This window comes from Physella acuta, unplaced genomic scaffold (genome assembly GCF_028476545.2).
Source record: "Physella acuta isolate Inbredline_101_S28 unplaced genomic scaffold, ASM2847654v3 ptg000363l, whole genome shotgun sequence".
In the NCBI taxonomy this organism is placed as follows: domain Eukaryota; kingdom Metazoa; phylum Mollusca; class Gastropoda; family Physidae; genus Physella; species Physella acuta.
The window spans coordinates 590,492-602,500 of record NW_026731882.1 but is presented as its reverse complement, the minus strand read 5'-3'; the positions used below and the strand labels follow the sequence as shown (position 1 = coordinate 602,500).

The window sequence follows — 12,009 nt, the reverse complement described above, 5'->3', positions numbered from 1 at the left end:
GAAAATAAATTATACACTACTATTTAAATTACTATAAAGAAAAGCGTGAGTCTCTTCTCAAATATTAGTAAAGGTATCCAATAGGTACTAAAGTACTAAAGTGACCCATGATTTTCTTTATAGTAATTTAAATAGTAGTGTATAATTTATTTTCTACTTTTTAGTGCATCATTACATAAAAGCTTGTTATTAAAACGTTTTTTATGAATTTTTTTTTATGAATTTTTTTCAGTAGGCCTACTTTACATGTTTTTATTTACAATAGAGTTACATGACTAAAAACCATTGCGCACCTATTGAACGTGAAGACGCGCTTTTGCGTGATGACGCGTGTGGATAGAACTGCCTACTAATTCGGGCAAAATTTTAATGAATTCATAAAAAAATAATTAGGCATCCCATTAAATCAAAGTGAATGTCATGTTGCATTTTCTTTATGTCTTGACCCACACACCAACTACGAACCGTATCTGTCAGTTAGAAGTGCCTGCAATTTCGCTCGGGCGTTTCGATCTAGTCAGACAGACTGACGACTGACGACATACAGAGGAAGTGATTTAAATAAAAGCTAGTAATGATCTAATTCTGACGGTTTCTTGACAAATCTTAAACAAATAAAAATAAAACTACACACTGATATCTCTGGAACTAAAATTAAAACATAGTAGGCCCTATATGATTTTCTATTTATTTATTTAATGGTACAGACTTAAGGCAAATAAAGTAAGTCAAGTACACACAATTGCTTTTGCTTTTATAATTAATAGATGACATGAAATAGTTAACAAGTAATATATTCACATTATTCCTTGCATCTATATATATATAATTCTCTTCTGGGATCAGTTAGAAAACAAGCTGCAAGCGCGCCTTTGCAGTCCCCTCTCTTCCTCTCTATCACTATCACTACCACCCCCACCCCCACATGATCTGGTGAGCGGTGTTCACTCTGTTTACATTTTACAATCACAGAGACGGGTTTGGTGACGGCTATTAGGGGCAGATAATTTAGTTTGAAACGAATTTAAACTTAGAGGAGGTAACTAAGAGGAGGCTGCTTTCACGTGGGGGGGGGGGTAGTGTGTTTAAGCAAATATTTTCAATTGCAGCATTGGTACTGTCGAATTCACAAATTATAAATTACTGAAAAGTAGAAAAAAAAACACTAAATAGCGGCGTATGATACGCAGCGGGTCGGCTCGTTTAATATATTCTAGCAACGCCACATTGAATAAATTTTCAATTTCATAATTTAGGCCCATTAATTACAACGTTCGTTTACCATCAAATATACAAATACAGAATTCATTTCATATAATTACCTTGATGCAAAGCTAGCGAAGACGAGTAGTAACAAGATGGTTAGACCTAATTTCATTTCGAAGTTGTTGAGAATACTCCTGGAATGGGTAAGCAAAAAACAAATTAATTTCGCCCCGGGGTGCAATGTTTCGCTATATACGGTATTTTAAGAAAATAAACGTCAGATTGAGTGAAACTTTAAAGAGTTGATGAGAACACTCCCGAGAAGGTTTCTACAAAATTAAAATTAAAATGTCATATGGGTGGTGACCGGGTGTGCGTGATTTTTGTCGAAAAAATGTTTTGCGCCAAGCGTTCCAGAGCGTTTATCTTAGTACTTGGTATCCGTTAATTGGGTATCTGCATAGCAGGTAAAGATTACTACTATATTCTGCAGTAAATCTGCAGCAGACGCAGACTTCCTGGCGATCGTGTGACCGGAGAACTGTTGCACCTACGTTTTGCCTACTAAAGACACGATGGAGAACAATAATCGTTGACAATATCGGATAAGGCGCATCCTCCATTTGTGAAAAAAAATTGCGGCTACGTTCGTTTAAAAGAGTGACATAGGTTATGGATACACGGGATAGCAATAGTTGCTCACTAAGGGGTCATCCATAAATGACGTCACGCTTTTTTGACGATTTTTACCTTCCCCCTCTCCCCTCCGTTCCGCGTCGATACAAAAAGCTAGATCCCCCCTAAAATGACGTCACACCTCAGCCTACAACCCCCCTCAAAATTTTGATTTTTTTTTAAACATCGATATTTTTCTAAAATCTTGTCTGAACTCTGTCAAAATAGTGTATTTTAATCAATTCCTATTACAATTAATTAAAACAGTTTTCTAAAACGCGAAATAACGTCTAACTAAAATTCGTTTTCTAACATAGCTTTTTTATAATGCAAAACCGTGACGTCGCACCATCTGAACCCCCCCCCCCTCCCCCCATCACACATTGTCACAAAATTACTGACCCCCCATCCCCCCTACGAGTGTGACGTCATTAATGGACAACCCCTAAACGGCCCGCCGAATGGTGCTATTTTGCTATCCGGTCTTATTAAAGATTTTTAAAGAGAGCGATAGAATATGGATAAGATGTAGTATTACAGTCTTTAACTACAGTGCATCAGGCGCATCCGCCGGCGCCAGAGACCATACGCGGAATGCCTGCCGTAGTCCAAACGTAGCGCCCTTCTTATCCTTGACATCTGGGTGATAATCGAAGTGTGTTCTCACTATTACTGTGAAGGATTAATGTACACTCAAGGCGCTGGATTGTGTTAGACGCAAGTGCCGCGACAAATACGTTCCAAGAAATATAGCACAGGCATTTTTTACAATTCACTCAGAGTTAGAAAACAACGTCACACGTCTAAGTATATAGCATTGGTAGCGCAATGATGAAAACTCTTAAAATATTACGCCAGACTTTCTTTGGAGACCGCGGCAAAGCTTGGCAACGGGCTAGCTAGTATATGTATATATATATATATATATATATATATATATATATATATATATATATATATATATATATATATATATATATATATATACATTTGAGTTTTGTGTTGGTCAATTTATTCCATTACAATCCGAAATTTAGCTTAGTAAGGTTGGGGAATAGGGATAATTTTAGGCAAATTTGGTTTGAAATTAAAGACGTGATAGAATTTATTATTGTGCTTATCATCACATAATACATTGTGTAACAGTCAAATGTAGGGTGAGTGTGTTTGGAGTGGAGGTGTAAAAAGGCGATATAAATCTAAAATATACTAGACTACCCGTCATCCGTTGGATAACTGTGGGTTTCGGGGGTCATCCATTAAAAAAACATCACGTCTGTCACTCAGAGGCATGGCGACCCTTCCCGGCGCCCGGGGACAAACTTTTCAATTTGAACCCCCCCCCCCCACGCAAGATTTCGATTTGCAACCCCCCCCCCCCCAAACTTTTGATGTGCACCCCCCTCAAGATTTTGATTTAAACCCCCCCCCCCCTTCCACCCAAACTTTCGATTTGCACCCCCCTCAACCTTTCAATTTATTTTTTCAACCCATTTTGGAGCCCCCTAAGGCCGGCGCCCTGGGAAATATGTCCCCCCCACCCCCCCCCCCCCCTCCTCGCTACGCAACTGCAGTGTCACTTATCGTCACAAAAAACAGACACCACATTCAAAAATATGTTTCTTATCTTTTAAAAACACCGAAAACACTATTCCTTCCTATACTGACGTCACAGGTGACCTACTCAACTCTACTTCACCTGCCCAGTGTCTCGCCAAGTCTCAGACAACATGTTTTTATCGTTTAAAAAACGATTCCAGCCGAGCATGTCTCTGACCACACTATCCTTTCATATGCTTAGGACAAAGAAACAGATGAACTCTACTTCACCTGCCCTGTATCCTGCCAAGTTTAGATAGGCAACTTTATCATTCACATCTAAAAAAAAAATTGAAAAAAAAATATCATTGACATATTGGTCTAGAACCTGTGCCACCCGCATGAGAGCCGACTACACAACCAACTTAGCTATTTACTCGTGACGTCACAAGTGAATTTTTATACTATACTTTGAGTCTCCTTATGCAAATTGATTTACGCGCATAGATCTAGAACTAAGTCTAGTAGCAGTGACTTTCAAATTAAATTTTATCTTAAATTAGCCAAACAAAGATTTTGAAATTATCTAGATCTAGATAGAATTATCTATATCTAGATTCTACGACTCGCTTGCTTAAGTCTTAAGTTTAGTTTTTCTTGCTAGATCTAGAATCTAGATCTAGATCTAGATCTAATCATTAGCTACGCTAATAGGCCTGGAACCAACATTTCAAAATTACCATATTCCAAACAAAGATTTATGTAAAATAATAAAGGTCTAAAATAGTTTAGTATATAGAAAATCATTATTATCTAAATCTAGATAGAATTATCTATATTCTAGATCCACGACTGGTTTGCTTAAGTCTCGTTTTTTTAAATTGTATTTATAACTAATACATCTTTGAATTGACCTAGATTCTAGATTCTAGATCTAGATCTATAAATAACTTTCTTGGACAGATTGTAGATCTAGAGAAATTTATCGTAAAACTAAATGAAAAAGACAGTTGAAAATTGATATAAGTGTTGGAACGTAATAAATACAGCAAACGGACGTATTGTTAAAGTTATGACCGACAGAAAATTAGATTTAGAACGCGTTAAACTTTTGAATGCGAACACAATTTTCTTCGATAGACGCCGCCATTTTATTGTACTAAAGAGTAAACAAAAAAACTGTGACGTCACGGTCCCGCCGAGTGTATTGGTCGTTCTAATCTTTTTAAAAAAATAGGGTTACTCTACCTATGAATGAATCAATAAATTAATTAACGTCTTTAAATAAATGTGTGATTAACAGTGTGTCTTAAAACAACAAATTTTCTCTACCTACATACTATTTTACAGCTCTCCACGATGAGTGCAACCATGTGCAATAGTCAATCAGCCAAACAAAAAAAAACAAATAAATATTCAAACATGTAAACAAACTTGACTTTTAGTAGTATAATAGATAGAAGATTGTGGGTGGGCGCATGCGCAAAAGAAAGTGGAAGTAGAGAGGAAGCGGGAAGAAGAAATGGCGTTGTTTGGTAATGAAACTGTTGTATCTTTATATCAATAAAATTGTGTAAATTACCAGGACAAGAGTTGTTTGGTGTTATCCATCAGGCCTTAATATGCAATAACACAACAGTGATTCGGTTGGTATTTGTCTTGAGTTTGTGCCATGAAGTTGACAGTACAAAAAGGCCGTGACACATTGCATCGCTCTAATTTGCCAGTATGAATAGCCTACTGGGGCTATTCGTAGACAACTACACGCAGCCACTGATACTGTGGTCGCGCAGATTTGTGAAGTTATGGCTATTCGAATGTCTAAATAGGTTTCGGTTAGTTAACTGAAGCTAAAATGTTAGGATCCAGTAACATTGTAAATAGTTAATTTTGTATACGTGTCTTTGTCAATAGAATGACCACACACCTATTTAAGGAAAAATGTGTGTACGATACATTTCTACATTAAAAGTGTCTGATAACTATGAAGCAAAACTACTTACAGCGTTTAGAGAGCTTTTGAAAAGAACTGCTTACTGTGAGATCGCACTTACGCAGACTGAATCTAACAACGGGGCAGGCTGTTACACTGATGTATAATACAAGCTTGAACATAACAGATAAAACCAGAGGCTACCAGTAAATATTGATTCGATTATTCGTGATCCAGTGGCGTCGCTAGGTCGTGTGTCATCTGGTGTGTCACAACATATTGTAACCCCCATTTAAAAACAAGTAATTAAAAAAGTCTAGTGACAATTTTAGCGCAATTTCCTTATGTTATCTAAAAATAGCTATGTCGTAGCGTAAATCAAGAGCAGGGTTAGTAAAACCATTGGTTAGTTATTAAAACGTTTTTTATTAAAAAAAAATTTCAGTATTTTACATGTTTTATTTACAACAGAGTAACATGACTAAAAACCATTGCGCGCCTAGCTACCGAACGTTATGTCGCAGCCATTGAACGTGATGGCGCAGATATTGAACGTGATGACACGTGTGGTGTGGTTGGATAAAATGCCTACTAATTCGGTCCAAATTTTAATTAATTAAAAAAAAAATTGTGACCGAACAAAAGGATATTTTTGAAAACTCTCTTCGGCAATATTGTTCCGAATTATGGAAGGAATCGATTGGTACATGTTTCAAGCCGCTAAGTGGTCTGGTTGCCGAGATATGGGCCAAAAACTGCATTTTTTTTCGAGTTTTTTTTGGCATCTCCGGGAAATCTATGAAAGAAACCCGGAATTTTTATGGCCTATGTTCATCCTCGTAACTTGCTTAACATAATTGCTTTTGGAACTAGTCCTCGATATTGCTTCGTTGAGGAGGAGATACGACTTAAAGCTGCGGACACACAAACATTCATCCATCCATTCATCCATCCAGAAATGACGGTTTAATAAACGCAATTCTCCAGAAAGGAAATTGCGCTAAAAAGTTTAAGTAATTAAAAATCATGTCCATATCCCGAGTTGCCTTCTCCCGGAGTGCGATATAAGAATCTCCGTGTTTTTTTTAGGGGAGATCACTCATCCTGTTGTTGATAAATGTAACATTTTTTGAAAATATTAATTGAACAAAATGTGTTTTCTTTTCCCATCAGTAAATTTTACAGTTGGTGTCCCATTCGCACCCCCCCCCCCGCCAGAAGGTAGTTGTACTATGTGCACATTGAACAGTAACGATATTTATCTTTTGTCGATTATTAAAACAGCTGGATATATCAAAGTATTAACTACGGTTGGCAAATTTCCACCTCAACGATTGTACCTGTTCTTGTCACTTGTTAGCCTTGTATTGTCCCTGTTCTTGTCAGTTTTTATATTTGTATTGTCCTTTAGTTGCCAATTATTAGCCTTGTAGTTTCTCTGTTTTTGTCACTTTTTAGCCTTGTATTGTCCCTGTTCTTGCCATGTGTTAGCCTTGTATTGTCTTGTTCTTGTCACTTGTTAGCCTTGTGTTGTCGCTGTTTTTGTCACTCAAATTGTTAGCTTTGTATTGTCCTGTTTTTGAAACTTGTTAACCTTGTATTGTTCCTGTTCTTGTCACTTGTTCGCCTTGTATTGTCTTGTTTTTTTGTCACTTGTTAACCTTGTTTTGTGCCTTTTTTGTCACTTGTTAGCCTTGTATTATCCCTGTTTTTGTCAATTGTTAGCCTTGTAGTTGTAATAGACACATTTTTTCGCTTGTTATGATGACGTCCTACAGCCAGTTTTGGAGAGGAAAATTTCCTAAAATATATTTAAATTGTTTCTAATGGCTTGAAAACAGACTTGTTGAACAAAGTTGATTTCTATCAACATTGATAACAACCACACTACGCTCACAGGTAATGTAACTGTGGCTCACAACATTGTTTAAATTGTAAAAAGTTGTCTAATGTTAGAACAGCACATATAGTGAATACATACCAACATTGTTACATTACTTTTTTATAAATATCGCATATAATCATGCGAAGTTGTAAAGCGCGGTCCACTGTAATATTGATTTCAGCCTGACTTCGCTATGTAACAAGTTTAATTAAAATGTTTTAACCACACATTCTTTATTTAGTAAAGCGATATAATTCACTGTTTATTAAACTAAATTTAATTAGAAGAAGAATGTGTACAGATTTGTTCAGTTTTATAATCCAGCATTTGTTTGTGTTTATCTAGATGGATTTACTTAGATAAAGCAAGATAGGGATCTCATATGGTCGTATACATTGTTAGAACATATTGGTTTACAATTATTGTGTCTGATACATTCCAGCATTATTTAACGATACAAGTTAAGTTATTTGTGACCTTAAATTTCTAACAACACATTTTGTCTTTATAGTTGTCCACTCATTTTATATTTGAAACAATTAACACATAACCTGAATATTTATTAAGTGCCAGAACAATTGTCTCGAATTCGAATTCTGGGCGTATCGCAATCGAAGAATGAATCTGAACAAACGATTGATTTCAATGCATTCGACAACGATTATGTTAATTCTACTTGAACTACATTCTTTTTAACTTGATGTTCGAAAGGTTACTTAGCTTTTATTTAATACATCGCTGTTGGCCTTAAAAGACTACTCATTGTGCTGCTGTTCATTTAGCCTTCACCCAGAATACGCCACCTTACGCTGTTTTTTTGTGTTAAACTTTGTTAAAAAATATGCAGTTTTCAAGATAACGTCATTGTTTGCATTGTACATGTATGCATTACTTCGAGTTTAGTTGTCTATCTCATGCAGATGTATTACCAAGCCCCAAGCACAACACTTGATTAAACGTATACGCTAGCAGTTTTAAATCTTGCAAGGCCTCCTTCATACAGGTAGACTTTTAATTAATTTCAAGAGTAAAACAATTGGAGTTTGTTGTGGAAAACTAGTGCGTAGCACAACAAATAAGATACACAACACCATTTAGGTAACGAAGCCTATACTAAATGAAAGAAATATTCTTTTACAAGAATAATAATAAACTTCAATATCATATCTAAACTAAACACAAACTAAATATCATATTCTATTCTAAATAGTCTACAACATAACACAAAAGAAAATCCTAACTATAGAATACATTGGCAAACTAATATTCCACACATAAACTATGTAGATATAAGGTGCTATTTCACACTTACAATGGGACGGCGTGGCCTAGCGGTAGAAAGCTAGACGGCTAACCCAAATATCTCAACCTCGATTACTGATTCAAGTCAGTAGGATTTCCTGAGCCCCCCCCCCCCCCCCCCCCACCCCAACTGTGATTGGTACCTAACTCACAAAAACAAAGGCGGCTGGGCATCGTGCTGACGACCCTTTATATGCTGAGGTCTCTGAAACGGATTCTCTACTTCATCTGCCCAATGTGTCTTAGGAAAATATGGTGATGATGAATTTAGAATCACACCCTGCTGTACAATTTCATCACTGCGAATGACGCAACGTGAATCTATTACTGGAATTGAGATCAAGCATCTAAAAATAGACTATTGAATCGTTATATTTGGATAATGCTAATCAATACTACACTAGTCTGCCAATTATCTCACTTACGTGAGCGTTATAATGTTTATTATTTCCAGACGAATATTTCCTTAATGTAGATTACAGGAAATTCTTTTATGTGTTGCCCATTAAACATTGTACTTCATGGTTTGATTGAAATGATCACAAAGCATAAAGTGTGATCTGGTGCATATTGATCTAACTTTGTTGCAAAAATGATACAATTAGTTTAGTAAGCAATATTCGTGGACAAATGAAGGATTTCAAATTTTGAATTTTATTTTGTACAAATTTTAATATTAAACTTTCCTTTTCAAACCTGACGGTCTATGGGGCAAGTGAAGTAGAGTTCAATTGTTTCTGTGACCTCAGCATATGAAGAGATAGTGTGGTCAGTACTAAGCCCTGTCGCCTTTACTTTCCCTTACGCGAGTTAGGTACCCATCAGAGTTGGGTGGACTCAGGGACGGTCTACTGATTTGAACCCGGATTCGAACTCGAGACTTACGGGTTAGCAGTCCAGCTCTCTACAAATATTAACATAATGCTAATAATATCCAGATGTATTGCTTAGTTCTAGACAGGCCACATAACTTTAAAGGCCTATATATTTTCTCTCGTAAAAAAGAAAATACCATCTACTAACTTTTTAGCATGTTGGCGTTATCCCTATTCCCTACAGACCAGCTAATAAGGATAGAAAAAGGAGTATATCTATTTATCCGACCTGGGGAAGAAACGGATAATGAAGACTGTTTTAACATACACCTTCTTAAGTCAGGTCCGAATAGATCAGAGTAGATTCATGGAATTCCAAAAACAAAGACTTTCGGATTATTGATCGCTTGCACATATTACCAGTATAAAATAAAATTAAAAAAGCAGTCACATAAATAACATCGTTTCAATCCGGTCCCCATTAGTCAGAGGCGTAGCGAGTGGGGGGGGGGGGGCAGGGGGTACATATGTTCCCGGGCGCCGACCCTAGGGGGCACAAAAATGGGTTTGAAAAAAAATTAAAAGCTTATTTTAACTGCAGTTTTGAATTATAAATATAAACAAGTTAATAAAAAGTCTAGTGACAATTTAAGCGCAATTTCCTTATGTTATCCATAACAATTTTAAATCGAGATAAATCATATATTCAGCAAATAAATAATGCAACACAAGTAGTTATAATAATTCAAAACAAAATAGAAAAAATATTTATTATTTAATAGGGTACAAAAATAACGTTTGAATTTGAATTAATAAGTAAAAAATAAAGACAACTATATTAACCTATATCAACGGAAATAGTTTTATTTTAACGAGTAGGCCTACACGATGCTCAGTTTAAAAAAGTAAAGTAGTAAATATCATCCTATAAATCTAAACTAATTTGTTCTTAATTATTTTTTTGTGACCGAACGAAAGGATATTTTTGAAAAACTTTCTTCGATAATATTGTTCTAAATTATGGCAGGAATCGATTGGTAAAGGTTTCAAGTCGCTAAGTAATTTTTTTGGCCCACAATCATCCTCGGAACTTGCTTAACATATTTGCTTTAGAACTAGTCCTCGATATTACTTCGTTGAGGAGGAGATACGACTTAAAGCTGCGGACACACATCCATACATCCATCCACCCATCCAGAAATGACGAATTATTAAACGCAATTGCTAGTATGGAAATTGCGCTAAAAATATGGGGGGGGGGGGGGGGGTTGCGCCAACGGAAAGGGTCGCTACGCTTCTGCCATACATTTACACAATTCTACGTTAGAGTATCTATGTTCGGGTAAATATTATGAAAAACTGTTCCCTATATTTCTGACTCATCCTGAGGTAGACAAAAATATTGACACTAGAGAGAACGGTCTCAGAGAGGTAGGAGGCACAGTAGCACACGAGGGCCACACCGAAATTTTTCCCTCCCAATCTCAAGTCGGGCACGAAACTGATGGCTGTCAGGATGGTAGATTGCGGGATGAGGCAGACGACGAACACGATGGAGATGGTAGACAGCATGATGACTGTCTTCTTCTCTCTGCTGGAGATGTGTGTCTCTGTCTTGACATGTGACATGGATTGTCTCCATCTCGCTTGGTGTTTTAGTTTGATCGTAATTATTCCTGTACTCATTAGTATAATGAAGAAAGTTGTGTACGGCGCCATGAGATCGTTAATATAATACGAGATATTGAAGACAATGTATGGGTTTTGGCGATACATGATGTGTATGGTGGATGTATTGGAAGAAGCGGAAAACGACTTGCCTAGGTAGACCGTGTAATATAGAGGAAACAGATCCAACGTTGTTATAGCAAAAATTAAAATCACGGTGACGATGACAGTTTTGTTGGTGAAGATGCGTTTAACTTTTAAAGGATTGACCACACAGACGCATCTTTCTAAAGACGCGAAGGCGGTGATAAACCCACAGACCCTGATGAAATAGTTGTGGGGGTAGAACGCTATGATCGTGCTCAGATCTAAGGGGTTAAGGTCAAGGTCGCCGTTCAGAATCCAGGGGTTCATGAGCAGGTAGAAGACCTGGAGCGTCACCAGCGCCCCTGTGTCGCTGACGGCGAGTGCCGTGAGGGTGATGTTGACGCTATCGCCGTAGCCCTGCTTGTAGAAGACCAGGATGTTGATGACGTTGCCTAGGATACCGAACAGCCCGGCGGCGCCACAGACGAAAAGCTGGACCGTCAGGACATGTTCCACGATGTGGGGGTCCAGCAGGTTGGTGGTCTGGGAGCTCTGGGGTGGGAACGTTGTGTTGCGACTCATGGTGTGAAGACCGGACGGTTTGATTATATCGCGTCTCTCAGTCTGAGGCGAGTCATAGGCACATTGGCGTCACTAGAGGAAATAGGCACGAATGGAGTTCCGGTATTTGGATTTATGTTGATATTGTTTTGTATATGCTTCAATAATATAATTATTAAAATTATATAAAAATGTATGTATGCCTTTACTACATGCATATATATTTATTGTATATATCTATATCTATATCTATATCTATATCTATATCTATATCTATATCTATATCTATATCTATATCTATATCTATATCTATATCTATATCTATATCTATATCTATA

The 12,009-nt window shown here is 36.9% G+C and overlaps 1 protein-coding gene and 1 long non-coding RNA gene across 2 annotated transcripts in view; both read right to left on the bottom strand.

Moving 5' to 3' along the window:
* LOC131941513 (uncharacterized) overlaps positions 1–5,538 on the bottom strand; it is a 6,540-nt gene extending 1,002 nt beyond the window's left edge. The window contains exons 1-2 of the long non-coding RNA XR_009386651.1: positions 5,424–5,538; positions 1,323–1,400 (exon numbers count right to left, since the gene is read on the bottom strand). This is a non-coding gene — a long non-coding RNA (uncharacterized LOC131941513). The remainder of the gene's footprint in view (positions 1–1,322; positions 1,401–5,423) is intronic.
* Positions 5,539–10,687: 5,149 nt separating this feature from the next.
* LOC131941487 (FMRFamide receptor-like) lies at positions 10,688–11,692 on the bottom strand. The gene has a single exon (XM_059300761.1). It carries the CDS (start codon positions 11,690–11,692, stop codon positions 10,688–10,690), a length of 1,005 nt encoding a protein of 334 aa, XP_059156744.1.
* Positions 11,693–12,009: the final 317 nt, after the last annotated feature.

Bases quoted from the DNA above. Each gene is read 5' to 3' on its own strand.
- LOC131941487 (XM_059300761.1), bottom strand. From the start codon at position 11,692: ATGAGTCGCAACACAACGTTCCCACCCCAGAGCTCCCAGACCACCAAC.